The sequence below is a fragment of the Cotesia glomerata genome, unplaced genomic scaffold, assembly GCF_020080835.1.
Source record: "Cotesia glomerata isolate CgM1 unplaced genomic scaffold, MPM_Cglom_v2.3 scaffold_29, whole genome shotgun sequence".
NCBI lineage: Eukaryota > Metazoa > Arthropoda > Insecta > Hymenoptera > Braconidae > Cotesia > Cotesia glomerata.
The window spans coordinates 82,542-109,708 of record NW_025403440.1 but is presented as its reverse complement, the minus strand read 5'-3'; the positions used below and the strand labels follow the sequence as shown (position 1 = coordinate 109,708).

The 27,167-nt window shown below is 30.1% G+C and overlaps 5 protein-coding genes across 11 annotated transcripts; 4 read left to right on the top strand and 1 right to left on the bottom strand.

The window, feature by feature from the left end:
* The first annotated feature begins 949 nt into the window (after nt 1-949).
* LOC123274293 (S-phase kinase-associated protein 1) lies at nt 950-2,300 on the top strand. 5 transcript variants are annotated; one of them, XM_044741856.1, is made up of 2 exons: nt 950-1,159; nt 1,459-2,300. In XM_044741856.1, the coding sequence occupies exon 2, from the start codon at nt 1,495-1,497 to the stop codon at nt 1,981-1,983; it is 489 nt and encodes a 162-aa protein (XP_044597791.1). In that variant the 5' UTR covers nt 950-1,159; nt 1,459-1,494; the 3' UTR covers nt 1,984-2,300. The 5 variants fall into 5 exon arrangements, with proteins under 5 accessions (XP_044597791.1, XP_044597790.1, XP_044597793.1 ...); XM_044741855.1 differs by having other exon boundaries at nt 951-1,169; nt 1,495-2,300; XM_044741858.1 differs by lacking the exon at nt 950-1,159 and adding an exon at nt 1,196-1,294 and having other exon boundaries at nt 1,495-2,300.
* Nucleotides 2,301-2,480: 180 nt separating this feature from the next.
* LOC123274291 (beta-alanine-activating enzyme) lies at nt 2,481-5,935 on the top strand (the record flags this gene model as incomplete). The annotated part of the gene is given in 4 exon segments (XM_044741851.1): nt 2,481-2,673; nt 2,873-3,107; nt 3,186-5,238; nt 5,302-5,935. Coding segments are annotated over 4 exon segments (2,940 nt in total). The 3' UTR covers nt 5,932-5,935.
* Nucleotides 5,936-5,987: 52 nt separating this feature from the next.
* On the bottom strand, nt 5,988-9,401 carry LOC123274292 (rab GDP dissociation inhibitor alpha). Of its 2 annotated transcripts, none has more exons than XM_044741854.1 (5): nt 9,175-9,401; nt 8,765-9,063; nt 7,868-8,281; nt 7,225-7,438; nt 5,988-7,125 (listed from the first exon to the last, which is right to left on the bottom strand). In XM_044741854.1, the coding sequence occupies exons 2-5, from the start codon at nt 8,923-8,925 to the stop codon at nt 6,586-6,588; spliced, it is 1,329 nt and encodes a 442-aa protein (XP_044597789.1). In that variant the 5' UTR covers nt 8,926-9,063; nt 9,175-9,401; the 3' UTR covers nt 5,988-6,585. The 2 variants fall into 2 exon arrangements, with proteins under 2 accessions (XP_044597789.1, XP_044597788.1); XM_044741853.1 differs by having other exon boundaries at nt 8,765-9,060; nt 9,175-9,400.
* Nucleotides 9,402-9,915: 514 nt separating this feature from the next.
* LOC123274290 (phospholipid-transporting ATPase VA) lies at nt 9,916-18,483 on the top strand. 2 transcript variants are annotated; one of them, XM_044741850.1, is made up of 11 exons: nt 9,916-10,185; nt 10,309-10,787; nt 11,353-11,952; nt 12,099-12,284; nt 12,894-13,154; nt 13,568-13,843; nt 14,488-16,927; nt 17,003-17,254; nt 17,346-17,450; nt 17,934-18,121; nt 18,187-18,483. In XM_044741850.1, exons 3-11 carry the CDS (start codon nt 11,363-11,365, stop codon nt 18,443-18,445), a joined length of 4,557 nt encoding a protein of 1,518 aa, XP_044597785.1. In that variant the 5' UTR covers nt 9,916-10,185; nt 10,309-10,787; nt 11,353-11,362; the 3' UTR covers nt 18,446-18,483. The 2 variants fall into 2 exon arrangements, with proteins under 2 accessions (XP_044597785.1, XP_044597784.1); XM_044741849.1 differs by having other exon boundaries at nt 9,916-10,787.
* Nucleotides 18,484-22,604: 4,121 nt separating this feature from the next.
* On the top strand, nt 22,605-26,161 carry LOC123274302 (bestrophin-4). The gene is made up of 4 exons (XM_044741884.1): nt 22,605-22,774; nt 22,992-23,312; nt 23,415-24,749; nt 25,055-26,161. Exons 1-4 carry the CDS (start codon nt 22,704-22,706, stop codon nt 25,434-25,436), a joined length of 2,109 nt encoding a protein of 702 aa, XP_044597819.1. The 5' UTR covers nt 22,605-22,703; the 3' UTR covers nt 25,437-26,161.
* The last annotated feature ends 1,006 nt before the right edge of the window (nt 26,162-27,167 follow it).

Here is a 27,167-nt window from a genome sequence, read left to right as displayed (position 1 = left end):
ACCTGCAAAACTGTCGCTAACATGATCAAGGGCAAGACTCCTGAGGAAATCAGAAAAACCTTCAACATCACCCCGATGGTTCCAACTGCCGACGATGATGCTGCTAAGAAAGAGGCTGAGTGGTCTGAGGAAAAAGACGAGGAAATAGAGAAGAAGAAGGAGAAAGAGAAAGAAAAAGAAGCTGATCAAGTTGACGGAAATTAATTCCAGATTTTATATTCATAAATATCATTTCTTTGGACATTTTTCTTTTTGTTTTTATTAATTTTCATTCAAGTTTTTTTTTCTCGTCATAAGTGCTAAGCATTTTTTTTTTTTTTTTTTAATCATAAGATCATATTTAATATGTATGATAAGTTTTTAAAATAAGGTATGTAAACAGAGTTCAATTAAAGATCAGCTGATATTTTAAATAAAATATTGAATTTTATGATAATCTTAATTATTGATTAATTACGATAATATCTGTACTTAGTTTGTAGTAGTATGGATGCATAACTATTATAATAAAGAATTAATTTCATTATATTTTATTGTTTTTTTTAATTTAATTATTGTTAGATAAATTATTTTTAATGTAATTTTATAAAAAAAAAGCATGCAATTTATTTTTATTTTTTTTCTGATAGAAAATCGATTTGAAAATTACCAAAATCGCCATTTTGGATATTTACATGACAGATACTCTTTTGTTTGTCAATTATCAGAAATATTCAACGTGATTCATATTTCAGTTATTTGTGTTGTGCTCATGGATGATTAGATAAACATCAAATTTTTTCCTAGAATTTTTATGTGTCGTTCAGCTAGTGGTTGAAAAAAAAAAAAACATGTCAAAATAAACAAATGCGCGGGAGACCGAGTACCGACAGAGAAAGAATAAAACTGATCCTAAAAACAATCACGTGCTGCGCTCTGCTGTCTTTTCTTGCTACATTCACACAAAGAAACATATTTTGAGGTTGAGAGGTTGTCTGGGTGGCAGGATAAATCTGGTTTTAGTCTCACTGGAAATTCATTCCTCGAATTTTCATATTACACATTATATAAAATATATTATTTAAACAATCATATCAACACTTGGATTAAGTGTTACTGAAAAAAGAATTATTTTAATTGGTGATTCGCTATTCAGTATTTGTTGGGTATAATAATAATAGTAATCTAAGGTAAATACATTTTTTTTTATAAATATATATGTACTTGTTTTGTGGTGTGTATAGTTTCCGCGTTATTTACCCTGACTATCGATCGTCAGATTGTTATAAAAAAATAACTCTGATAAAATTCGCTGGTATTGTTTTTATTTAAATAATCTTGACGGAACATCCTTGTTTTTTTTAATTATTTAGCGGCAATTGAATAGATTTATTTTAGTACTCACGTCAGTATATAATTAGTTGAAAGTACGTTGGCGTGTGACGCACAAAATATCACAAAAAAAGGTCAACAATTTGTATTAAAAAAAAAAAAAAAAACTATTTATTATTCCAGATGACAAACATCAAACTTCAGGCTAATGATAACGAAATTTTCGACGTTGATGTTGAAATAGCAAAATGCTCCGTCACTATCAAAACCATGTTGGAGGATCTGGGTATGGATGAGGATGATGATGAGGTTGTACCTCTGCCGAACGTTAACTCGGCTATTCTGAAAAAAGTCATCCAGTGGGCGACTTACCACAAGGATGACCCACCACCAGCTGAAGACGATGAGAACAAAGAGAAGAGGACTGATGACATCAGCTCTTGGGATGCAGATTTTCTCAAAGTCGACCAGGGTACCCTGTTCGAGCTGATTCTCGCTGCAAACTACCTTGACATCAAAGGACTTTTGGATGTTACTTGCAAAACTGTTGCTAATATGATTAAAGGAAAGACTCCTGAGGAAATTAGAAAGACTTTCAACATTAAAAACGATTTTTCAGCTGCTGAGGAGGATCAGGTTCGCAAAGAAAACGAATGGTGCGAGGAAAAGTAGATAATATTAATTCGAATTTAAAAGTTAATTTTTTCCAAGCGAACTTCATCTTTCGTAATTTTTAATCGTTTTTTTTTTTTTCTTTTCTTTTTTTCGATAATAATATATTTATTTTCATCACTATGTTAACAATTCAACATTAGGATTAAAATATGTTTGTACCTATACACTTTGATAGACAGCTGTAAGAGCCCTAAAGAAATTACAAGTTAAGTAATGTATCAATGTATTGTGTATTATTGCGAAAAAAAATTATAATAAAATTATTATTCACCATTGATATTAATTTAACTGAAATAAATCAACTAGAATCTAAAGTCAATGTATTTATTTCAATTATTCAAATGTTATTTCATTGAGTTTGAAAGTAAGTAATTTAGATAGTACTTTTGATAGTTTGTGGAATTTTTATGAAAATTAGTTGAGCAGATGTTTGATAATTTTAATAAATTTTTTAACAAATAAATTGGAGCAATTTAACAAAAAAATTGATGGAGAAATTTAAAAAATTAAAAAATAATCAAGTTGCTGGCTTTGATGTCATGTAATTTTTAGTACTGTACATGCACTTGGAGTTGGATATTTTTTTAGGGTAATTCATAACCCAACTTTCAGATGTAAATAAAAAAACTAAGTACATCCTTACAACCGAGTCATAAATAAAAAATATGATCCTGAAAAATAAAAATGGTAAGAAAATATAATACTAAAGTTAACTGACGCTTTTAATTTTTTTTTATTTATTAAAAAATATTTTTTAAAAATTGCACTTGTAGTTTTTCAAGTTTCTTACAAGTGAAAATTATTTTTTTGTAATAATTTTTTTAATAAAAAATCTATTTTTTATTCAAAAATAATCAAGTGTAATTAATAAAACTTTTATCTTTAGAGTTTAAACGTCAGAAAATTCAAAAAGATGATTTAACTCAAATAACAAATTGGGAAAATTTTGATAATAATGCTTTAGAACACTACAGTGATGTTGGTTCACTTACTTTAAAATATTCCCAAGTATATGAAGCGCAAAATGATATTAAAAAGTTTCTAACAGAGTTGGACTGTTCAGAATTTATTGGAATTTATTATGACACTCCAATATATTGTATTACCAGTTTAATTATCGGGTAAATAAATTTCCAATATTATATTTAATAAATTAATTTTATTATAATTATTTAAATATTTATTTTTATTTTTTATAGAATATTATCATCTGGACGTTCATTTGTGTACATTTCAAGAAACGAAGCTGATTTTTTAAAAGAATCACTAGGTGTTCGATATATTTTCCACTTAAAAAGCAATAAAGACCATGGAGAGCAGATAAAAGTTTTTGAAATTCATCAGCAATTAATTATTCTATCAAAAACATCTTTTTGCTCCGAAGAATTAAATAATAATTCAAAGTTTGCATATGCTGTGACAACTTCGGGATCAACTGGACAACCAGTTGTAGTAAAAGTAACTCATAAATCTATATTACTAAATATCCAAGACTTTAAAAATATTCTCAAGCTCTCCAGCACTGACAGAGTGGCTCAACTTACGCCTCTAACTTTTGACCCCAGCTACGTTGAAATATTTTTGAGTTTACTAACCGGAGCAACTCTTTGCACTTTCGCAGAAGACTTAAAAAATCATCCTGATGTTTTATTAAAAGTACTTCATGATAAAAATATAACATTTATATCAACTACTCCATCTCTGTTTTTGCACCGCTGGAGGTTGAAAGATCTTGAAGAAACTCTCTTGAGCAAAGAAAACTGTCTCAAATTTCTTCTGCTTGGCGGAGAGCCTTTTCCTGATTTAAAATTAATCCGTAAAATAAAACATCCAGAAAATTGTACTAGAATTTTTAATGTCTATGGTATCACTGAAGTGTCCTGCTGGGCGAGCATCAACGAAATTTTCTTCAATGAAAATTATTCTGAAGCTGATGAAAGTAATAATTTAGGTACAGTTTTGAGTGATACTCTCTTTCAAGTCAGAGCAAAAAATTCCAACGAAATTGTTGATGATGGAGAAGGAATTCTTTACATTGGAAGTTCCAGCAGAGTTTGTTTGCTTGGTAAGGAAAAATTGTCTGATCTTAAGCTTCCAGTTTATAGAAATACTGGAGATATAGTCACTGTAAATAAAAATAAAGTGACCTTCAAAGGTCGACTGGACAGTTGTGTCAAGAGATTTGGTACCAAAGTTCACTTGGACAAACTTAAAATTCATTTGCAAAAATTGAATTTTATTAAAGATGTTCAAATTATTTTTAACAATAATTTATCTGTATTAAATTTATTTTTTACTTCTGAATTTGATGATCAAAAAGACAACTTGGTGGCTAATGTCTGGTCTCATGTAAAACTTTTACCTGCTATTATGCATCCAGACAAAATTTATTATTTAGAAAGCTTCAAAGTTACTGACAGAGGAAAAATTTGTAAAGATTACTTGAAAGATTTTTGTTCAAGGGCTTCTAAGTCTGCTAGTGATGCTGGAAGTTTGCTAGAAAAAATCTGGAGAGATCATTTGCCAGGAGACGATAAATTTGAGTCTGGTTTTTTAGATCTAGGAGGAACATCTGTGATAGCTTTACAAATATCAAGTAATTTATCCAGCGAATCTGGGAGTAATTATCCAGAATTAATTGGAATGTTATTTGACAATAAAACATTGCTAGAGTGTAAAGATTATCTTTGTAAAAATTTTAATAATATAAATACTAGTCCAAAAGCATTGAATAGACCAACCAATCTTGAATTTACTTCTAGAAATTATTTATTAGACTATATCTGGCAGAAATGTCGGGGTAGAACGGTCATACTTAATCCAGAATCTTCTAATTTATTTGATTATAAATCAAGTCATGAAAATTTGAAGAGTATTAAGCTTGAGAATGTTTTTAATTTAAATAAATGCGTGGATGCTTCTCCAACGATTTTTGGATACTCCAATGACCAATCATTTGCAAACGTAAGTTCTCACTCAGGATTAATTTTAACAGTAGATCTTAAAACTAAAGAAAATTGGAAAATTCAATTGCCTGACAGGATAGAAGGTTCTACTTTGGTGATAGATAATTTCAAGGGAATTTTTGGTTGTCATGATGGATTTATTTATTGCTTGCATCTGAAGAGTGGTCAGATTTTCTGGTCATTTAAAACGGGAAATATTGTCAAGTGTTTAGCAGCTGTTTGCAGTGAAAAATTAAATATTTTCATCGGATCTTATGACCATTTTGTCTACTGTATTTCTTTGGAGGTAATTTATACTTATAATTAATTTATTTAACATAAATTTAATTTTTTTTATTCTTTGCTGCAGGGTTCTCTTGTTTGGAAGCTAAAAGTCGACGGCAGTACTTTGGCGACGCCTTTGGTACACACTGAAACAAATGCGGTTATTTTTAGTTTATTGAACTCTAATTGTATCTCCGTGGATCAAAAAAGTGGTCAAGTGAGGTGGAAATATCAATGCAAGAGTTCAATATTTTCCACACCGAATATTTTATCAAATATATTAATTTTAGCTGATGTCTGTGGTAATATAAGAGGACTTGATATAAATACTGGAAATGAATTATGGATTTTTAGTATTTCTGGTAATATTTTTTCTGATATTGTAATCTGTACTGATGCTACAGCAAACAGTTTCATGTTCGCAAGTAAAAATGGATTTTTTTACAAATATTATCTTCCTGAAACTCAACACCCGGAATTGCATTACAAAGTTGAGTTAGGATCATCGGTAGTAGCAACTCCGTGGGTGGAAAAAGATCTTGCTATTATTGTAAAAGAAGACGGTGACTTAAAAGTAATTGATCTGAAAGACGGAAAATTTTTGTACAATTTTATCCTCAGTGGTGATTCATTTTCATCTCCTGTACTTCACAACAATTTTATTGTCGTTGGCTGTCGGGATGACAATCTTTACACTCTTTATCTTCAAGATTAAATTTTATCAAAAAATGTTTAATTTTTGATATGAGTTTAATTAAAAAATCACGATAATTATAAATAGAAGAATAAAACATTAAGACAAGTTATTTATTCGATAAAATTTTTTTGTGTGTTTAAATACATGTTCGGCTGGCTCTTATTTTTTATTTATTTTATTCTCACAATGATTTAATTGACAAAATAAAAATATATAACTTCCTACAAGATATATATAATATATATTTAGTGAGAAACACGTATAATAAATTCTTCAATTAAACATTGTTTAAATTAAACATTTGAAATGCTGAAAATTTTTTTCCACTGTACTCTCGTCATTATTATTCTCATTATTTAATAATAATGCCATGTCACATCTAATAATTTCAAATTCGACATAATTCACAACAAAATTAGTTACACAACTTACCAAAAAATATTTAAAAAAAAAAAAAAAAAAAAATGATGTGTATATTTCTTCGCGAAGAAAGATTATTGATCTAATACACAGGAATAAACATAAAACATACGCATTTATAATAAATGTGTGTATGCGTGTAGTGTGTTATTAAATGTAAATGCTTGTCTTGATGTATGTATGTTTGTATGTATGTACAAGCTTTTTAATCGCGGAATTTATATTTATTAATTTTAATGCACAAAATATTGACTACAGATCTTCATCACCCAATTCCTGTTTAACTTTAGTAAAATCAAACTCTTCGCCAGTTGCGCGTTTGAATATGTCGAGTACATCTAGGCAGGTAGTTTCAAAGTGAGTTGTAGCGTCATAGCTGGCTGATATGAATAATTGACTGTCAACGCCGTCATCAAGAGGCTCAACATAATCAGTAACAGAGACGAATTTCTGTGAAATAGGTCCCAGTAAATCAAGACCGGGCTTTATTTCCAACTCGGGGTTGGCTGTTTCAACAGTTGTTGAAACCATGGCAATGAACCATCCTTTCGCAGCTACTTGATGCGTGTAAGAAACAACAGAGACGTATATGTCAGATTTACGATTGACTTGCTTCTGTGGAATTATTATTTGGGTAGAAAGGGCATTATTTGTGTGAGCAATCGGGTGATTTAGCAGGCAGATTGCACGTACGACCTGACCGACTTTTTTCACTCGGTCAGTCACGTAAGTAGGGTCACAGAATACTTGCTTGCATTTGGCTGTTTCGTTGCCAGATCGCACACCCACTACCTGGAATAAAACACAAACAATATTTATAAACACGTACTTAATTATTATCACTATAATTATTGTGCCACTTAGATCTAAGATTTTGTTGTTGTATATTACCTTGCCGTTTTCCATGACAATCTCGTCAATCGGCTTGTCGAGCATGTACGTGCCACCGTATATGGCACTGAGCCTGGCGAAACCTTGAGGAAGTTCACCAAGACCATACATGGGATAAAGGTACGGCGATTTACCGTAACGTGCCAAGCTGTCACTGTAGAGTTTAATTCTTCTGACTGTTAGTATGGCTGGCTGTGAAATGTACTCATCATTTCTGAAAATATCAATTTTAGTTAGCAGTTAGTTGATTATTTTTTAATTTATTTTTAACAAACAAATTTGTTTGAAAAAATTATTTTTATCATTTTTTAATTTTTTGTTTATCAAAAAAATTTGTTCCAAAAAATTGCATTTTTAATTTTTTAAAAATTTTAAATGTCAATTTTTTTTTTCAATAGTTTATTTGTTACAAAAATTATTAAATATCTGTTAAATTAATTTTCATAAAATATGAAAATTAATTTTTTAAATATTAAAATTTTTTACTCCAAAATAATGACAAGAAAATAAAATTTAATTTTAAAAAATTACAGTCATACTTTCAGAGTAATTGTAGGTAATAAAGAGCAACCAGCAAATTAGTTTTCGGAAATAATAAAATAATAATAAATGTGAGAAAAAAAACGGTGAAAGGCGTAAGTACCTGTGGAGCGCCAAAGCGTGGCCAGTAAAATCTTGAGTGTTGGCTTCCAAACTAAATTTATTATACAGCGCGCTCATTGGATTATGGAACGGGTCAAACCCATCGTAAGTTTTAGGATCATCTTCCTGCAAGTTTTGGACCCATGTAAGGAAATTACGGAACCGTCTCTTCTCAAAAAGACCCATCAAGTCACTGGACAAAGCTTCCTGTTGATCAATCGGTACTTTTGATATTTTCCCCGATTTGTAAACATATGACCCTTCGATTGATTTAAATTCAAGGTAACGCGTCACACCCGTGTGGATAAGAAGCTTCACCAAGAGTCCATTGGCCATCAGAAACTTGGGAATGAGATCGACGTTCCAATCTCGTCCACGGCCGTACATTTTGTCCGGAGCTGGTGCATTGAAGTGTCTAAAAGAAAATAAATATTTTTATCTTTAATTGGAGTGGTTTACATAAATAATAAAGAAATGTAAAATAGAACTAAAAAGGAAGCGAGAATAACATAATGATAGCGCTATCAAAGGGGATTGGATATCAAGTGATCATTATGACGTCGTGACCTGTCATAATACTTAATACAAAAACTCTACTCCAATTAATAAAATAATAAACTATTTTTTTTTATTATAAAAATGCAAAATGTTAATATAAAAAAATAAAAAAATATGTTTTTTTAAAACAATTGTAAATGCGAAATTTCTTGCAGCCTTCAAGCGTAGAAAAGTGGAGGGAGAAAGAGAAAATCAATAACACTTGTCACTCAATTTCTCTTTCTCTCTCTTTCTTCATCACTTGCTCACTAAAAAATCTCAATAAAAATTATGATACTACAATCTACAAATAACTCAACCGTAAATTAATAAAAAAACTAATTAAAAACAGTTAACTTACGAAAAAAAATCTTCCAGCGGCGTTATTGATGCTGATTCACCGCCATAGTATTTGTTACGATCTACATGCAAAACTTTTTTCCCACTGACTGATAACATTCCCGACAAAATACATTCTTTTAGCCCTGTACCAAGGACTATTGCATCATACTCTTCATCCATCGCGTATTAATTTTATAAAATTTCCGTCAACAGAAATATTTAATTATAATAATATCGACTTTTCCACCTGCACTACCCGTATGTATTAGATCCGTCTCTTCCTGCCGTCTCTCACTCCAGCCACGTACAGATGTTCTGCTTTAAATATTCCAAAATTTATTATCATCAGTATTAAACACATATATTACCATAATATATTATAATTATAAATAACAATTAAATTAATTGTTATTGTTTTCGAGTACTCACGCAATACAATGCCAAATCGTCAAAATTCACACGACAGATGTAGATAGATCTCAATTCAACACATCCACCTATTTTTCCTGTACACACACATGCACACACAGATGAAAAGGACTTGCGCTGTCTGTTGCTGACCCACACGCCTTTAAACTCCACAGCTTTAGCTTATTCGCTTATTCTTCTGGTTTACAATAGCCGATGCGCCTACCATTTACCAACAACTCTGCTGCTGGCGATATTTATTGGAATTAAACAAAGTTCTGCTGCGCTGTGTAAGCGAATCCCTACAACATCAAATTTTATGTGGTCAGTACGCTAGCCATTTGATTGGTTAATTTATTAGAACACGTGGCTCACACTTTCTTTTATTATTCCTACCTTTTAAAATTTTTTTCAATTCATTTCTTCTTTGGAATAAAAAATAAAAAATAAGAATTACTTTCTTTGATTTAAATTAAAATTAATTGTAAATTATTGACCGGATTTTTTTATAAAAAAATCTAGAGTTTAATTTAATTAATGACAGGAGCAAAAATTTTTAAAAAGTACCAAGTATGTGCTGCCCCTTGGAAGATTAAATTTAAACTAAATCTGACAACCGCGAGTGCCACGAACTCACACGGCTGCGGCTGCGCGCGCAGTTCTTAAAAAAATTATTAGTGACATGTAAAAACACATACCGTTGCATGTGTGATGTTGTTTTATTGCAGAGAATGTAGATGTAGGTGTATATTTACGTTACTAGCATCTGTGTCAGTGTCCATGTGACATTGGCAACTCAATTGAGTGTATATGAGTAATAGATTGCCATAGTAGTGGGTGTACTATATACAAGGATGTGATGCTTTTTTAAATATTGTTTATTGTAGTATGAGTTGAACCACATTAGTTCAGTGATGTCAGTGGTGAGTGCAACGTGTGAACCCGATCTGTCAGGACATATCAAACAAGTGACCACTAAAATCCGCTGTGTTAATTTTCCTTTTTATTTTTTTTTTATATTTTTTTTTCCTGGTAAGTGTAGACAGAGTAATATCTCGCAACAATCGATAACTACCAACTTTGTTAATTATTGTTATCACAAGATGTTGTTTTATTTTTTGTAAATATAAATATTATTGTATTGTATTTCTACAGACGTTGGAATTCAAGACTTGCAGATGATGATGATAATGATGATAATGATGATGATGATGATGATGATGTGAGGTGGTGATGAAAGAAAACCTTTTAAAAAACGTTATCAGTCATTTGTGAGCAAGAGTATGACTAATATGTCTTTTTAGTTAGTACACCCGTGAAGATATATTAAATTTACAAATATAGAAACGAGTTTTAATTATTTTAAATGAACAATATTGACTATTGGAGGTTTATTTTTATTAACATTATGTGTGGAATGCATTTTAATAATGGACACAACTGTTGCGTCAATAAAGAATTTATTTTATATGTGCAATATTTTATATTAATTAACTCGGCAATTAGTGGGTGTTGTTAATTTGTTTTTTTTTGATAAAACAGTCTATGTTTTATGATTTATTATAATTGTCCAAATAACAGAGCAAGAATCGACAAAAGGACCACGTGGAGGTAGCGCAAGTTCACGAAAAAATGTAAATAAAATTTTAATCATTTTAAAAATAATTTACAATGTCAACAAATTTATCATTTCTTCGAGACATTAAACACTTATATAAATAAAAAATATAAAGAAAATATTTTTTTTTTTTTTTTTTTTCAAGTAAAGTCCATTAAAACTATTAAAGAAATAATTACTTTTTTTTTTAGTCATTAAATTAAATTTTTATAGCTTTGTTCTATTCGTTTTCTGTGTAGCTGAGCGATAAGAGACCGCTTTAATGGATTTTGATTTTTTTAAATTCTTTATCAGAGTTTAGTCTAGTACAATAACTTCTAAACACTTGAAATTTATTTCAACAAAAATTCTGTATCAGTATTAAAATCGTGATATAAAAAAAAAAAAAAAAAAAAAAAAAAAAAAAAAAAACGACTACTTAAAAGAGGTCAAGGAAAATAATACAGCCCCATTTCTAATTAATGAATGCTATATAAATTATAACACGATTGTATTAAATATAATTGTTATTCTTAAAAGTTAAAAATGAAATATGATTGTAGAATAAATAATGTCATCATATTTATTGAATTTATTTTTAGATGTACAAGTATGTCCGAAAGCAGGATGAAGGCAGAGTACGAGGAGGTAGAGAAGACAGAAGAGGGTTCACTGTACGTGTTCCCCGAGGAGGCGAGTCGTGTACCCGCATTAAATCCACCAGCAGCGAGGCTGCCCGCAATAATGACGTCAACTTTGTCATGGGTAAAAGACGTTGTGGATTCGGAAGAAAGTGGCGACCTGGTAAAAGGCCGACGTTACGCACCGTCACTGGTGCTAAGAACCCACGCCAGGTCAGCAAGCCACGCTGGAGTTTTAGCGCCTTCGGCAACGGCTTGCCAACAGTCAATGAATCTGTCGGGTCCATTGCCAAATATACCAGTGACCTCATCAGTAACGGGAGCAATGCGCCCGTCGGCGCTGAAGAAACCCGGGCATCAGAGAGCATTCTCACAGGGTCAAGTAGTTGATATTAAAAATCAGTCCTCGGAGGTGACGGGCCACAGTAGAGTTGGCTCGAAAACAGACTTTATATTGCCTCCGGGACATCGCGATGAACCAAGATCAGCATCAATTGGGGTCGGTGGCAATACTGCTACTAAGACACCATCTTTTCGGGGTCACGCGAGACAAGCTTCTAGGTATGTGTCAGTCTATTCATTTATATTCATGAGCCGCAACTGAGATAATAAATTCATATTAAACGCTGATAACTTTTTATTTTAATATATATTATTGTTATGATTTTTTTTTCTCCTTTTTTAGTTATCATATTTTATTTTTTCAGATCAGAGTCTATTTATACGATAAGACGATCCGCTGCTCCACCTTTGTGGAGGCGAATATGTGCCCATTGTTTTGGTTCGTTTAATTCACAAGAAGAATCCCGACTGAGAACTATTGTGCCTAATCACCTTGTACCAGTAAAAACCCCATTAGATCAGCATCCTAATGGTGCTCGTGTCGATAATAGGTAATTTATTTATGCTATTTTTTATCCTATATTTATTATAAAATATTCACACATTATATATTATAATACACTACATTTTTTATTATTATACCTCATGCGTGATCCATTTTAATAGTTATCGCACAAATTGCTGGTGATAAAGAAAAATGACTCGTGATGTACTAACACCGTTTAGCTTTTAGATGACGTATGTCATGTTAACATTTAGACATAAAATGCTCAACCTTAACATTGAAGTTTAAAATAATGTAACAAAGGCTACAATTTTTTTTTTTTTTTTAATATTATTGTAGTAAAAAAAAATCCATTCTTATTTTATGTGAATCCACTTGTCGATATTTACTTTAAATAATTAAACTATAAAGTTCTTTAAGTAATCTGTTCAATAGTTAGTAGTTAAACTGACGGGTTGTTAAATAGTTTATTTAACAACCAGGAAAAATGTATAAGGTCATAGAATTCGATTTTTACACTCCCACATTAAATGCTATCTACGTAACGGACGGAAAGATTAAATAGACCATCAGCAATTACATTTATTTTTTTTCTAATAATTATTTTCAATCAACTTCAATTATTATTTATTAAAAATCAATATTTTATTTACAGGGTACGAACGACTAAGTATACATTGCTATCTTTCTTGCCACGCAATCTATTGGAGCAATTCCATCGGGTTGCTAATTTGTACTTCATTTTTATTGTATTATTAAACTGGGTACCGGCTATTAATGCATTTGGAAAAGAAATAGCCATGATCCCGGTTTTATTTGTTTTGGGTGTCACGGCAGTTAAAGACTTTTTTGAAGACCGTCGGAGATTAGCCAGCGATCGACGAGTTAACAACTCAATGTGTCGTGTATACCTTAGGTAAGTAGGCGTATTATTATATATTGTATACTGTTATTATTGACGCGGGTATAGAATACAATATATAGAGTGCAATAAAATTTAATCAAGTTCAGAAATTTCTTAAGACTCGTGTTCTCACAAGTGGTGACCTTTATTGATTTTATATACAAGTAATAATTATTTATTAGATTTACTATTGGGTGTATTTTTATCGGTAAATTTCATCTCTACTTTTTTTTTTTCTATTTGTTGTACAAGTGTATTAAATGATAGCATTTGTGAGACATCAATACTTACATGCAGGAATAAAAATAAATCAATGGTAATCTGGCGCAATAATCATTGTTTAAATTATGAATGTTGGAACAATACTATTATGTTTATTTATTTTATAAACATATTACTTAAACATAATAAAAATTTTTTTACAGTGAAGTTGACCGATATGCCAAGGTCGCCTGGAAAGACATCAAAGTTGGAGATATTGTTCATTTATCAAACAATGAAGTTGTACCGGCAGATATTCTCTTACTTAGAAGCAGTGATCCTCAAGGATTTGCTTTTTTGGACACTTGTAATCTTGACGGAGAGACAAATCTTAAGCAACGTCAAGTAGTCCGTGGATTTTTAAATCACCAAAATTCATTCCAACCTTCAAAATTTCGCTCTGTAGTTGAAATTGATGCACCGACGACTAAAATTTATAGGTAAGATAAATTGACTGCTTAAATAATTTATACTAGCAATCTTGCAGTCACTATGTGACTGCCGTGACTTGTGAACTATAAATAAATAAAATTTTGCTTTATAAATAATGACTTTTGTTCAAATACACTGAATATATATATAATATATATTTTAAAGATATAAGCTCATCCTGATGTTACACTCATCAAGAGCTTTCATTTGAATACTCACTTGCATTTTTGATATATTTTTCATATATATATATATATATAATATATATAAATATATGAAAAATTGATGTGGATACTCAAATGAAAGGTCTTGATAAGTGTAATCAAGTGGTAACATCGGGATGGGCTTATATCTTAAAAAATGTCAATAGTTCACAAGATACACGGTCATTTCTTAATTATTTATCTAGAGATAGAGTATTTTCGAATGCAGCCTAAAATCATAATAAATTGACTATTGGTGAGAATTATATGAAATCTTGAAAAGACACAGATTCAAATCAAGACCTTTTTAATGATACCAAATTTAACCATAAAAACCCATTTTATCATATAAATACACTGGCCACAAAAATTTTTCTTATTCCCTTAATAATATAGATGATTATCGATTGATTATTGATAAAATTAATATAGAAATATTTTTTCTGTAGATTTTATGGGGCAGTGGTACATCCTGATGGCACCAGAGTGTCAGTCACAACAGAGAATCTATTATTGCGAGAATGTTTGTTAAAAAATACAGACTACGTTGAAGGTATTGTCGTTTATGCAGGTCATGAGACTAAAGCAATGCTGAACAACGGAGGACCGAGGTACAAACGTTCGCGACTAGAAAGAAAAATGAATACAGATATCATATGGTGTGTTGTAATTCTTTTGCTGTTGTGTGTCATCGGAGCAGTTGGCTGTCGAATTTGGCTATCAATAATCAGTAGTGACGTGGCTTCAACAATGTCAATACCATTTTTATCAATATCCCGGAGTTCTATTTTTGAAGGAATAATATCTTTTGGTACTTTTATTATTATATTACAAGTAATGATACCTTTAAGTTTGTACGTAACAATGGAAATGGCTAAAGTCGGTCAAGTTTATCATATCGGACATGACGTCGGGCTTTTTGATGAAGAAACCCAACAAAAAACTGAATGCAGAGCTTTGAATATAACCGAAGAATTAGGACAAATTCAATATGTATTTTCAGATAAAACAGGAACACTTACGGAAAATAAAATGATATTTAGACGCTGTACAATAGGTGATGGGTATGATTACCACCACGATGGCGAGGATGAAAATATTTTAGTGTGTACGCGTTTAAAAGAAGATTTATTGATCGGAAACACCCGTCATAGGCTTCAAGAATTTTTAATTCTTCTCGCTATTTGCAATACAGTTGTAGTGAATACAATTCCACATCATGATTCAATGAATTCAAATGGAACAGTCGACGAAGAGCCCGCTGAGTCTGACGAAGTATCACCGATGAAATACAATAGATTAAAAAGATTAGAAATATTAAATACAACCGCGCCGTCTTCATCATCATTAGCTTCACAGCCACCAACATCGTCACAACAGACACCTTTGTCGACGATGATACCGTTGTCGGCACTGCCTCTATCTACCTCATTCAACGATTTTAGTCAGGATAATGCAACAGTAGCAGCAACAACACCAACTACAACAATATCCACATCTTCATTAAGGCTTGAAAGGCCTTTGTCTTTAAATGTATCCAACAAAATATTCCGGCGTAAATTATTGAACATTGCTACAATATCCGGAATGCTTTTACGTAAACACTCGCCCATAGATGAAGAAGTTAAGTATGATAGTAATAATTCGCTATCGAATACCGATGCTCAAACAATTTATGGCTATCAAGCGGATTTACAACCACGTATTTACGAGGCTGAAAGTCCTGATGAATTAGCGCTCGTTCATGCAGCCAAAGCTTATAATATTAAATTGATAAACAGAACGTGTAAGAGCGTTGTTATATCACTGCCAAATAAATCAACACTTACGTATGAAATCTTGCAAGTATTGCCGTTTGATTCAACGAGAAAGTGTATGTCTATTGTTGTACGTCATCCTCTTACCAATGAAATATTGTTGTACACCAAGGGAGCTGATTCAACGGTATTGTCATCACTGGCTGAAGGTGTTGAAGCTAATGACGATGAATTATCGGCAAGTGTTGTTAAAATACGACAACAATTATATACGTACGGTCGTCAAGGTTTAAGAACCCTTGCGACGGGCAAACGAGTGCTCACTGAAAGTGAATTCGATTTGTGGAAACAAAAATATGTGGAAGCTGAATTGTCGGCGAGTGAGAATAGGGAAAAAAAAATTCGTGAGTGTTACTCACTTTTGGAGTCTAATTTAAAACTTGTTGGTGCTACGGGCATTGAAGATAAACTGCAAGAAGGTGTACCTGAGGCTATAGCAACTCTTATAAGTGCAGGAATTGTCGTTTGGGTACTGACTGGTGACAAACCAGAAACAGCAGTAAATATTGCATACTCAGCGAGACTTTTCACCCCGTCAATGCAATTGCTGAGACTTCACGCGAGGTCTAAAACAATAACTGAAAACTTAATACGTAGTTTTTTGGAAGCCATTCATATGAGCGAAGATGATGTTCCAGAGCAGCAACAAAAAAGAGCTCTGGTTGTCGACGGAAAGACTCTGACGTTTATTTTAGATCCCAGATCAGGACTTACGGCTCCGTTTTTGGAGCTTACGCAATTCTGCTCCAGTGTACTGGCTTGTCGCGCCACACCGCTGCAGAAAGCTTACATAGTTAAAATTGTTAAGGAAAAATTGTCTGTTAGGACATTAGCGATAGGTGACGGTGCCAATGATGTGAGTATGATCCAGACAGCAGATGTTGGTGTCGGAATATCGGGGAGAGAAGGAACACAAGCCGTGATGGCTTCCGATTTTGCCATTGCGAGATTTCCTATGCTCGCGCGATTACTTCTTCTACACGGACACTGGTGTTACGACAGACTTGCACGAATGATCCTTTATTTTTTCTACAAAAATGCAATGTTTGTCTTTCTTATTTTTTGGTATCAAGTACGTACAGTATTAATTAATTTTTATATCTAATTAATATTAATTAAATTTACAAATTTCTATTTATTTTAATAGATGTACTGTGGCTTCTCCGGCGCAGTAATGATTGATCAAGTGTACCTGATGCTTTATAATTTATTATTTACCTCACTGCCTCCCTTGGCGATTGGAGTTTACGACAGAATAGCTCCTGCGAATATTTTATTATCATACCCAGAGCTTTACGCTCGAGGAAGACTTGGACTTATTTATAAATCTTATTCATTTTGGTATACAACCGCCGATGCACTTTATCAGAGTATTGTTATCTTCTTTGTAGCGGAAGCGGTAATTTTTTTATTTCAATATCTTATTTCTTATTTGTACATACTTATAAGTAATTAATGATTAATTTTATTATTTTTTTTATCACTAATAGGCTTATCATGACTCTGAAGTGGATATCTGGGAGTTTGGATTAACAATAACTACCTCTTGCATAATTGTTATGCTTATTCAAGCGTCCTTAGAATTCAAATCTTGGGTAAATATTTTTTTTATTTTTAATACTTCTTTTTTTTAAGTCTATATTATTAAGAGAATAAGCAAAATTTTATGGACAGTGTATTTCTAGATACATAATTTAGAAATGACCTTGTATCTTGTGAACTATTGACATTTTTAAAGATATAAGCTCATCCCGACACTACACTCATCGAAACCTTTCATTTGAGTACCCACATCAATTTTTCATATATATATATATATATATATATATATATATATATATATGAAAAATATATAAAAAATGCATGTGGGTACTCAAATGAAAGCTCTTGATGAGTGTAACATCGGGATGAGCTTATATCTTCAAAAAGATCAATATTTAAAAATGTACAGTGCAATTTAACCAAAGTCATTATTTAATAAAGCAAAATTTTATTTATTTATAGTTCAAAAGTCACGGCAGTCACATAGTGACTGCAAGGTTGTTAGTAAAAATTAATTAATTTATTATTTATTTCAGACAATCATACATGTCGCCACAATTGTAGGTTCTTTTGGAATTTTTTTCGGATTTGCTCTTATATACAATATTGCCTTTAAAAATCTAATGGGCTTACCTGGCTCGTACTGGATAATGCCAAAAGCTCTTACACGTCATACGTATTGGTTAACAGTGATACTTACTGCAGTACTTGCTATTTTACCAAGGTAATTTTTTTTTTTTTTTCTAAATGACAAAAATATTTTAATTTTTTACTCATTTTTTTAATTAGGTTTTTGTACATAATATTAAAAAATACAATCGCTCCGGACATGATCCTTCGAGCAAAGCTTCAATCTAAAATGAAGCATGATATCACAACGACTACAACGATGCTTACATCGGCTACAATGACTACTCAGAGTAATCACAGTCGTCTGTCGGAAGCGAACGGTATCCTTGCGAGTGGTTCACGTTCTTCGCAAAATACAACTCCAAAAACCGAAGTTAGACCTGAAACAAATAATCCACTAACCACTATTGTCGCATAGATTAATTTAAGGGATCAGATAAATAATTTTAACCTTTATTAGCACTAATTTAATTATTTTTAATCTTTTAATTTTAAAGCATCGACCAATTATAATTATAAGACTTTTAGAACGCTAAAAAAATTTTGTTAGATATAATACAAATTAATTGGTGCTAAATTATTTTATAAAAAATTTTATTTAGCGTTCTAAAGAAATCAAATAATTAATTTTATTATTTATCTATTAAATTTATTAAATACTTATAAAGAGCGTCTATGATTTTAGTATGTACAAAGATAATTTCGCGTACAGACGTAATAGTAAGTAAGACCTAGATGATTTGTACGGAAGAAAAGTGCTAAGATTATTTTTAATAAATCTATTTATTTATTTTTTTTTTTTCTATTACTAATATTGTTCTTAAAATTACAAATCATTCTTTACATGCGATTATTTTATTCTCATCAATATCATAATTGTGCAATCAATGAATATTATATTAAAAAGATAGAAAAAATAACAATGATAATAATAAGTAAAAAGTGGCCTTGTAATTGTGGTCTACAATTAATTGCATTTATTGGCTGTGACTATTGTTATACGGAAGGGACCAAGTATTTTAATAAATAAATACAATCTTAATAATATAATATCAAATGGACACATTTGTACAGTGTTGTAGATGTAGAAGAATATACATATGTGTTCGAGCCAAAAGTGGGATTAATAAAAATGCTTAATTAGTTAATACGAGTAGAAAATATGTACACTGCATAATTATTAAATATTAATGAAAATCAACGACTTATTAAATAAAAATCTCTCTTATTTACTGTTAAACATATGTATCTATTTTTTTGTAAAGCATTAATATATTTGTACATTCAATGATACATTAAATAGCAAAAATAAATGAAATAATTTTTGTGATTTATAATTTATATTAAAATATATAAATATATATATGTATTAAAGTGTATAATAAAAATAGTTTGTAATTATCTTAACTCTTTTATCTATTCCTCTCATTTTTTTGTCAGTCTCATGATAAACCAGAGTGTAACTGATACTTTATTATAAAATATTATTTTAGTTGAGTAAAAATATTATATTTTACTCATTAATATTACTTAGAATTAAATAATAATTATTTATATTAGAAGAATAATTAAATCTGACAAGATTAGTTTGAATTTCTGAATGATACTGAAGTTAGCTGACAGCTGTCAATTTTTTATTGCTATAAAATTATTTAAAAAATTTTAATGTCTGTCAATTTCAGATCATACTAAAATTAGAAGACTAATTTTTGATTTTGTAAATTAATAAAATTAAAAGTAAAATAATATTTTTAAAAAATTGCATTTATAATTTCTACATGTCAATTTTTTTTTTTCTAATTTTTTTTCCATAATTTATTTATTAAAAAATAAAAATTAATTTACCATATATTTAATCATTTTAATAATTTTATAGCAAGTAAATTGTGTCAAAAAAAATTGACAAGTAGAAATTTAAAAAAAATTTTATAAAATGCAATTTTTTTAAAATAATTTTTTAGAACAAATTTTTTTGTTAAATAAAATTAAAAAATTATCTAGCGAGTGCTAACTTAAATGTCATTATTAAAAAAATCATTAAATATGGCTAATTTAATTTTCATCAACTTCAGTATCATTACTTCAGAAGAAATAACAAAGCTCATTTAAAGAAACCCGCTTGAGGTGTGCGAAAAAACATATGGAGTGTCAATCTAACACAGAAACAAGCTGCGCAGAAACACGTGATTGATAAACACTGATAATAATAACAACAGCAGTCTTTTGTGTAATAGAGGGTCGTAACAGTGTTGTGGGGATACGAATCACGTATTCGTAGAACGAAATGCTGCAGGATATATCCTCCCTCTTACTCTTTCTCTTTATTCCGTGAGCGTACAAGTATATGTATCAATGTTGATACATACCTACCACAAGTAATATACACAATATATATATATATATATATATATATATATATATATATATATATATATATATATATATATATATATATATATATATATATATATACCCGTTGAATAAGCTGCAGTCCGTTACTGCCCTCGGATCGGAGAGTTTACCACACACGGTCACCAATCGTCGTCACCTGACACGCTGTCTGGCCTGACACAATACCTGGTTATATATATTTAATATTTTGGGTTATACCTTGTGTTTAATAATATATAACAGTGTGTCTGGTTTACGTAATTACTTACCTGTACATTACGCGGTATTGATATGCATCTGTGTGTTTTTTATTATTATTTTAAAAATTATTTCCCTGGATAACCGCTAAAACATGATATGTGATACTAAGTAAATATGATAAAATAATAATAAATGTATAACTATCATTTATATTAAGGCAAACTCAAAATTCTGTGTCACTCAACAACGACTACGCTTATCTTTATCACTTATAAAATGGTTATTATAGTACAGTGTCTATGTCACTTAATTTCCAACTATAAAGATTAAATTCATCTACAACGATGACTTGATAACAGTATTACGGCCTAAATATTTTGATAAAAAATTTATTAATAAAAAAACTAAGTAAGTAAATTTATATTTTATAAATTACAGTTATGAAAATTAATTTAGTTGTCACTTAAAATTTTTTTTAATAAACAAATGTGCTCCAAAAAATTATTTTTAAAAAATTGCATTTTTAATTTATTAAAATTTTTACATGTCCATTTTTTTTTTATATTTTTTTTGCCATAATTTATTTATTAGAAAATTATTAAATATATGCTAAATTAATTTTCATTAATTTAGCTGTCACTTAAAAATTTTTTAATTTTCTTTAACAAATAAATGTGCTCCAAAAAATTATTTTTAAAAATTGCATTTTTAATTTATTAAAATTTCTACATGTTAATTTTTATTTGTTAAAAAAATTATTAAAATTTAATAAATTTCTGCAAAATTAATTTTAATAAATTTTTTTAACAAATAAATTATGAGAAAAAAAAAATTAACATTTTAAAATTAAAAAATGCATTTATTTGTCTAATAAAATTGTCAAGTGACTACTATAATTAATGTCATATTATAGTTGCCATAGAATTTAATTATTTTGTTACTATGATAGCAATAGTAAGCCAGCAGTTGTTATTTATTATAATAGTCTTTGCTTATATTACTGTTGTATGAGTTCGATTGTTATTGGTGCACATTACTCTGGTTTTTGCATAATCGATTGACATAATAACACAAATGTTAGTTGTCAACAAATTTTTAATGCACCATTAACTATTAAATAGTTGTTTTTTATGTCAATATTTCCGTTTAATTAGTTTTTGTTTTTTATTTCAGAAGTAAGAGCTGCTTAGCAAACACGAGACTCTTCTATTTATCGTCACGAGATTAATCATGCGAAGGAATTCTTGGATTTATGACAAATAATGTATATCGAAGTTTTGTGTGTTTAATAATAAATTTAACTTACTAAGATACATGTACACTTTAATAATATACGTTATTGAAGAATACTTGGTTGACAATGTAAGTAGGGCGATGAAAAGAGTCAAAAGTGCCAGATATAAACTGAGCTCCTTCGAGAGAACAATTGTGTAACATTTGAATTTTATTTTTTTAAGAGTGATTGTAATCATAAATAATTAGCGAGCACAAGCAATACACGTAAATAGAAGATGATGCCTAATTATTTTCATATGTATTGAAGATATGTGAATAAATATTTTAAATAAAGTCAGTATTATTGTCAAGACAAATAATATATATTTATATCGAAGAAGATAATTTGTTAAGTTAAAAAAAAAAAAAATACTAAGATTGAAACATTGCAAGTATTGATGATTCAAGTTACCTTGCACGACTAACTGACTGATAGATATCAAGTCATATGTGCGTGCTAAGTGTAATTGCATGATATGAATAAAAAATAATGGCTGTAGACATATCTTCCAATGTTAGTAATATTTATATCTACTAAAGGAAAATTGTTGATGGAAAAATTCACTGCGAGTTATTATTAATGAAGAAATTGATGTGTTTAATTACTCAGTTGTTAAACTATACAATTCTAAGAATTTATTTTTATTAATATAATTGATAAATTGATATTGTGATAATTAACTTTTATTAAGACAATAATGGTCAATATTATTAAATAATTTAAGTTTTAAAAATTTATATTAAATATAAGATTTGTTAATTATTGACTAAAAATTTAACGCTAATTGCGGAGCTTTACACTGTAAAAAATGACTGTGACATACACTGCTGAAGTAGCCACATGTAGAGGCTTAGGATGTTTTCTTAAATTGTTACTCAGGTAAATTAATTATTCTTTTATATTTTTATTATTGTAAAATTCTTAGAAAATAATTCCTAAGCAAACAATTCCGCGTTTGCGTAATAATTTTTTTTTTAACGAATCAAGACAATTATTTTGAATAATTTTCTCAAGTACAATTATGTCTCCAATGATACATTAACACTTAATTATTTCAACAACAATTTTTTTTTTTTTTTTTTTTTTTTTTTTACAGATGGCGAGCTAGTATTTACAAACTTGTATATATCGATCTGTTACTATTTCTCACAATTTACTACACACTGTCAATAATTTATCGATTTGCGCTTAATGAAGAGGCAAAAAGAAAATTTGAATCAGTTGTTGCTTATTGCAATGAATACAGTGATCTCATACCATTGTCTTTTGTGCTTGGTTTTTATGTGAGTATCGTAATGACTAGATGGTGGAACCAATATATGGCTATTCCGTGGCCTGACTCAATTGCCGTCTTTGTGTCGGCTACCATTCACGGTAACGACGAGAGAGGAAGACTTATGAGACGTACAATTGTCAGGTATGTAAATAACATGTCCAACAACTAAAAACAACAATAACAATAACAATAGATGTTAACAATGTAATTTGTCAATACAATTAAATTTAAAATTTTCCAAAGGTACGTGTGTGTATGTCTGACATTAGTTCTTTCAAACATATCACCACGAGTGAAGAAACGTTTTCCAACTCTCGACCACTTTGTCGATGCCGGTTTGTTATTGGAAAATGAGCTTGTAATTTTCCAAAATTTAAATATGAAGTTTCCGAAGCCGAGCAAACACTGGCTTCCGATAGTCTGGGCTTCGAGTATTGTAACACGTGCTAGAAAAGAAGGCCGCATTAGAGATGACTTTGCTGTTAAGACTCTGATCGATGAATTGAATAAATTCCGCGGGAATTGCGGAAGGCTGATTCACTACGATACTATTTCAGTGCCGCTTGTTTACACGCAAGTCGTTACAATAGCAGTGTATTCGTATTTCCTGACGACAGTGATGGGCCGTCAGTGGGTCGAGACAACAAAATCAGAGCAAAAATTATCAAATATTTCAAACATAGATCTCTACTTTCCTTTCTTCACGACTCTGCAATTTTTTTTCTACATGGGATGGCTAAAAGTCGCTGAGACTTTGATAAACCCATTCGGCGAAGACGACGATGATTTTGAGGTCAATTGGATAGTCGATAGAAATTTACAAGTCAGTTATTTAATCGTCGATGAAATGCATCACGATCACCCTGAATTGATTCGTGACCAGTATTGGGACGAAGTGTTTCCTATTGAGTTGCCTTATACAGCAGCAGCAGAGCCGTTCCGTGAAGAACATCCGGTACCTTCAACCGCTGGTATTCAATTATCAGCCGCTCAACAAGAATTACAGCCGTCCTCAGTGCGAATTGATGAAATGAACCCACCGTCTGATTTACCCTACAATAAATTCCGTAGTGATGTAGCGGATGACGCTATGTCGGGAATACACTTCATGTCTGACTCGAAGATGTCCAGGAGTGCTAGTAGAATCAGCAACCGGGATCGTTACAATGGTGGTGGCTCTACGGCAAGTAATATTGGTGAGTCTCTCCCTCGCGTCAACAGCGTCACTAGTGTTTTGAAGAGATTGTTCAGCAAGGAAGACAGGCCTGATGGTAATGCTAAGACACCCGGAAGAATTTCTAATTCAGGTTCGTCTGCTTCACTCCAAAATCGCATGAGCGGCGTTCCTGCTGCTGGTGGTTCTACAAGAATGGGATTTGGAGCCATTGAAGAAGTTGATGAGCAGATGACTATCCAGTCGATTCGCGCTGGAGAACCTCGTCCTCATGTTCAAAGTATCTTTGCTTCTGGACCTCCTCCTCCCAGCGCTCCAGTTGATGTTCCCTCTTACAAAAATCGGCATCATGACTTATTGTCAGTCAGTGCACCGGTTGGAAGTGCAAGGCCTCATCATGTCAGGTAAATTTATTTATTATCTAATTCGGCTGCCCAATTTTAAAACACAGTAACTGCAAAATTTTTATACCTAATTTTTTTTTTTTAATATTGCTGCATTTTTTATAACTTTTAGACCTTAATTTCAAGTATTTTCTATTCATAAATTAAATTTTTCATCAATTTGGCAGGCAAACTTTTTTTTAATAAAAAAAATTTTTAAAAATTTTTAAATGTTAGTTACTGCGTTTTGAAATTGGGCCGCCGAATTATGAGAGTAAAATTGAATTTTTTTAAATTTATAAATTTAAATTAATTATTTGGTACAGACCTCAAAGATCTGTGAACAATTCTATGGGATTACCAGTAGAAGGTAGTCCTGCTTCGGATACTCCGATTGACAATCCAGAAGGACCAATGGAGGAACATAATCAAGATAACATAAGTATCAGATCTTCATCTTCATCTCAAGGCAGTCATAACTTTTCTAATTCTGATGATGACTTCAACCGGCTTAAAAGTGAGAGAATTAAACAGCGAAGAGATAAAGCTATGAGAAAACTTGTTAAGAGTATAGGCAGCAGTCGACAAGGTATTAGTGGTAATATTAGATCTTCCTTGGAACTCGATGGCGAGACATTATTGTTAACAGAATTAGCAGAGGCTTCAAAATTCGCGTTAACTTCTTCTAATAAACCGGAAAATGTCTGAGGTTTTAATTATTTTCTCAGACAATTTTAATAGCAAATTTATACTTCAATAAAATTTTACAATTTTTACCTACGCTATTTAGGCTAATAGAATTTATATAAATATATATATATATAAGCACAAATATTTATTTTTTAATAGACTTTTTGGATTGTTAGATATTTTAGTTGTTTTAAATATTTTTAAGTGATACATTGTTATTTAGTACACGCCGTAAAAGCTAAAACGTCGATATAGTTGTCACTATTATTAGATAATTTATTAGTGGCCTTCTTTTTACAAAGACACGATAATATGGTAGGAATAATAATATTAATTATGATTAGAATTATTATTTTTAATAATTGTATTTTTTATTTTGTATATTGGGTAATTTTTAGAGTTTATTTTTGAATTAGGACATTTTTTATTTATCATGCAGCAATAAATCTCAATGAAAGTACACATTAATTTATATACCGTAAAACTATATTTAGTAAAAAATTGACAAATATGAATTTAAACGTCTGTATGAATTATTTAAAGTCTTTTTAATGTTATAACATTCCAAAAGGCCTACAAATAAGCTGATGGTGCTTTTACAAGGATAGTATTTTACACACAATAGATATCACTATACTAGTTATTTTTGTACTAATGTCTATTACAATTATTAATCTGTACAAATTCACTCTAAGGGTTTAAATGTGCCTATTTATAAGTTCATAAAAAAATGTCTCAGTGTAAAAATCAAAGATTTTATTTAATTTATTCATTTTTATGACACAAAAATTTTATAAATTTAACTAAACAATAAAAATTGCTTACTTGAATTGAAAAATAAAAATTTTTTGTGTCCGAATTTTTACAAAGAAATAATTGTAAATTATTAAAATTGTTTGTACTGTTGTCTCATTATTGTCTTAATTAATTTTATATTATTTTTATCTGTATAACTATTTTGAAACAAAATTTATAATCAATTTATATTAAAATTATTTGTTTAATTTATAGATATATATTTATTCTGTTAATTATTGTATGTATGTATTTTTTTTTACAATTTACAATAGGCAATGTAAATAATTAAAATATTACGTAAATAAATTTAAATTTCATACTTGCAAAAAAAATTATGATATTAGAATTAGCAGACATTTGAAAATTTTTTAAATCAATAAAAATTAAAAGTAAAAAATTTTCTAATGTCAGCTGATTTAATTTTCATAAAAAATTTATTTTACTCCAATTTAAAAATAAAAATTATGCATAATAATTAAAACAAATAAAAAAAACACTTGGTCTGGTATTTACGTTCAAATATGTTTGTGATAATTGCACAGGTGTGTGTGCGCATGTGCGTATTTTATTAAGTTAACATTAGTGTGCGTGCAATACTGCTGCGCCATGACAGTTATTCGAGTTGTGCTGCTCGAGCAGCAGTATAAACTGCGTGATAACTCTAATCTATCATTGCATTTAACCGCATATTTGTGGAAATAAATGCACGTAAAAAAGCTATTTAATTAACATAAACCAAAAATATAACAAAACGGCACAACTATTTAATTGTATCATCAAATAAGTGTGTGACTGCTAGTTATCAAAGAATGTGGTCTTGACGAAAAAAAAAAAAAAAAAGAATAAATATATATACTACAGGCTACTACTTATTACGGTATTTCAGTTATCACAAGTTATATACATACATAATACATACACATATACCCTTGTGTTTATTTCGTCGACGTT

Excerpts from the sequence above, each read along its gene's own strand:
- LOC123274293 (XM_044741856.1), top strand. The coding sequence starts at position 1,495 with ATGACAAACATCAAACTTCAGGCTAATGATAACGAAATTTTCGACGTT.
- LOC123274292 (XM_044741854.1), bottom strand. The coding sequence starts at position 8,925 with ATGGATGAAGAGTATGATGCAATAGTCCTTGGTACAGGGCTAAAAGAA. Across the intron at positions 7,439-7,867 it reads CACGCTTTGGCGCTCCACAG|AAATGATGAGTACATTTCAC; the intron begins GTACTTACGCCT and ends TGATATTTTCAG. Across the intron at positions 7,126-7,224 it reads TTGTCATGGAAAACGGCAAG|GTAGTGGGTGTGCGATCTGG; the intron begins GTAATATACAAC and ends GTTTTATTCCAG.
- LOC123274290 (XM_044741850.1), top strand. The coding sequence starts at position 11,363 with ATGTCCGAAAGCAGGATGAAGGCAGAGTACGAGGAGGTAGAGAAGACA. Across the intron at positions 16,928-17,002 it reads TTCTTATTTTTTGGTATCAA|ATGTACTGTGGCTTCTCCGG; the intron begins GTACGTACAGTA and ends TTATTTTAATAG. Across the intron at positions 18,122-18,186 it reads GTACTTGCTATTTTACCAAG|GTTTTTGTACATAATATTAA; the intron begins GTAATTTTTTTT and ends TTTTTTAATTAG.
- LOC123274302 (XM_044741884.1), top strand. The coding sequence starts at position 22,704 with ATGACTGTGACATACACTGCTGAAGTAGCCACATGTAGAGGCTTAGGA. Across the intron at positions 23,313-23,414 it reads ATGAGACGTACAATTGTCAG|GTACGTGTGTGTATGTCTGA; the intron begins GTATGTAAATAA and ends AATTTTCCAAAG. Across the intron at positions 24,750-25,054 it reads GCAAGGCCTCATCATGTCAG|ACCTCAAAGATCTGTGAACA; the intron begins GTAAATTTATTT and ends TATTTGGTACAG.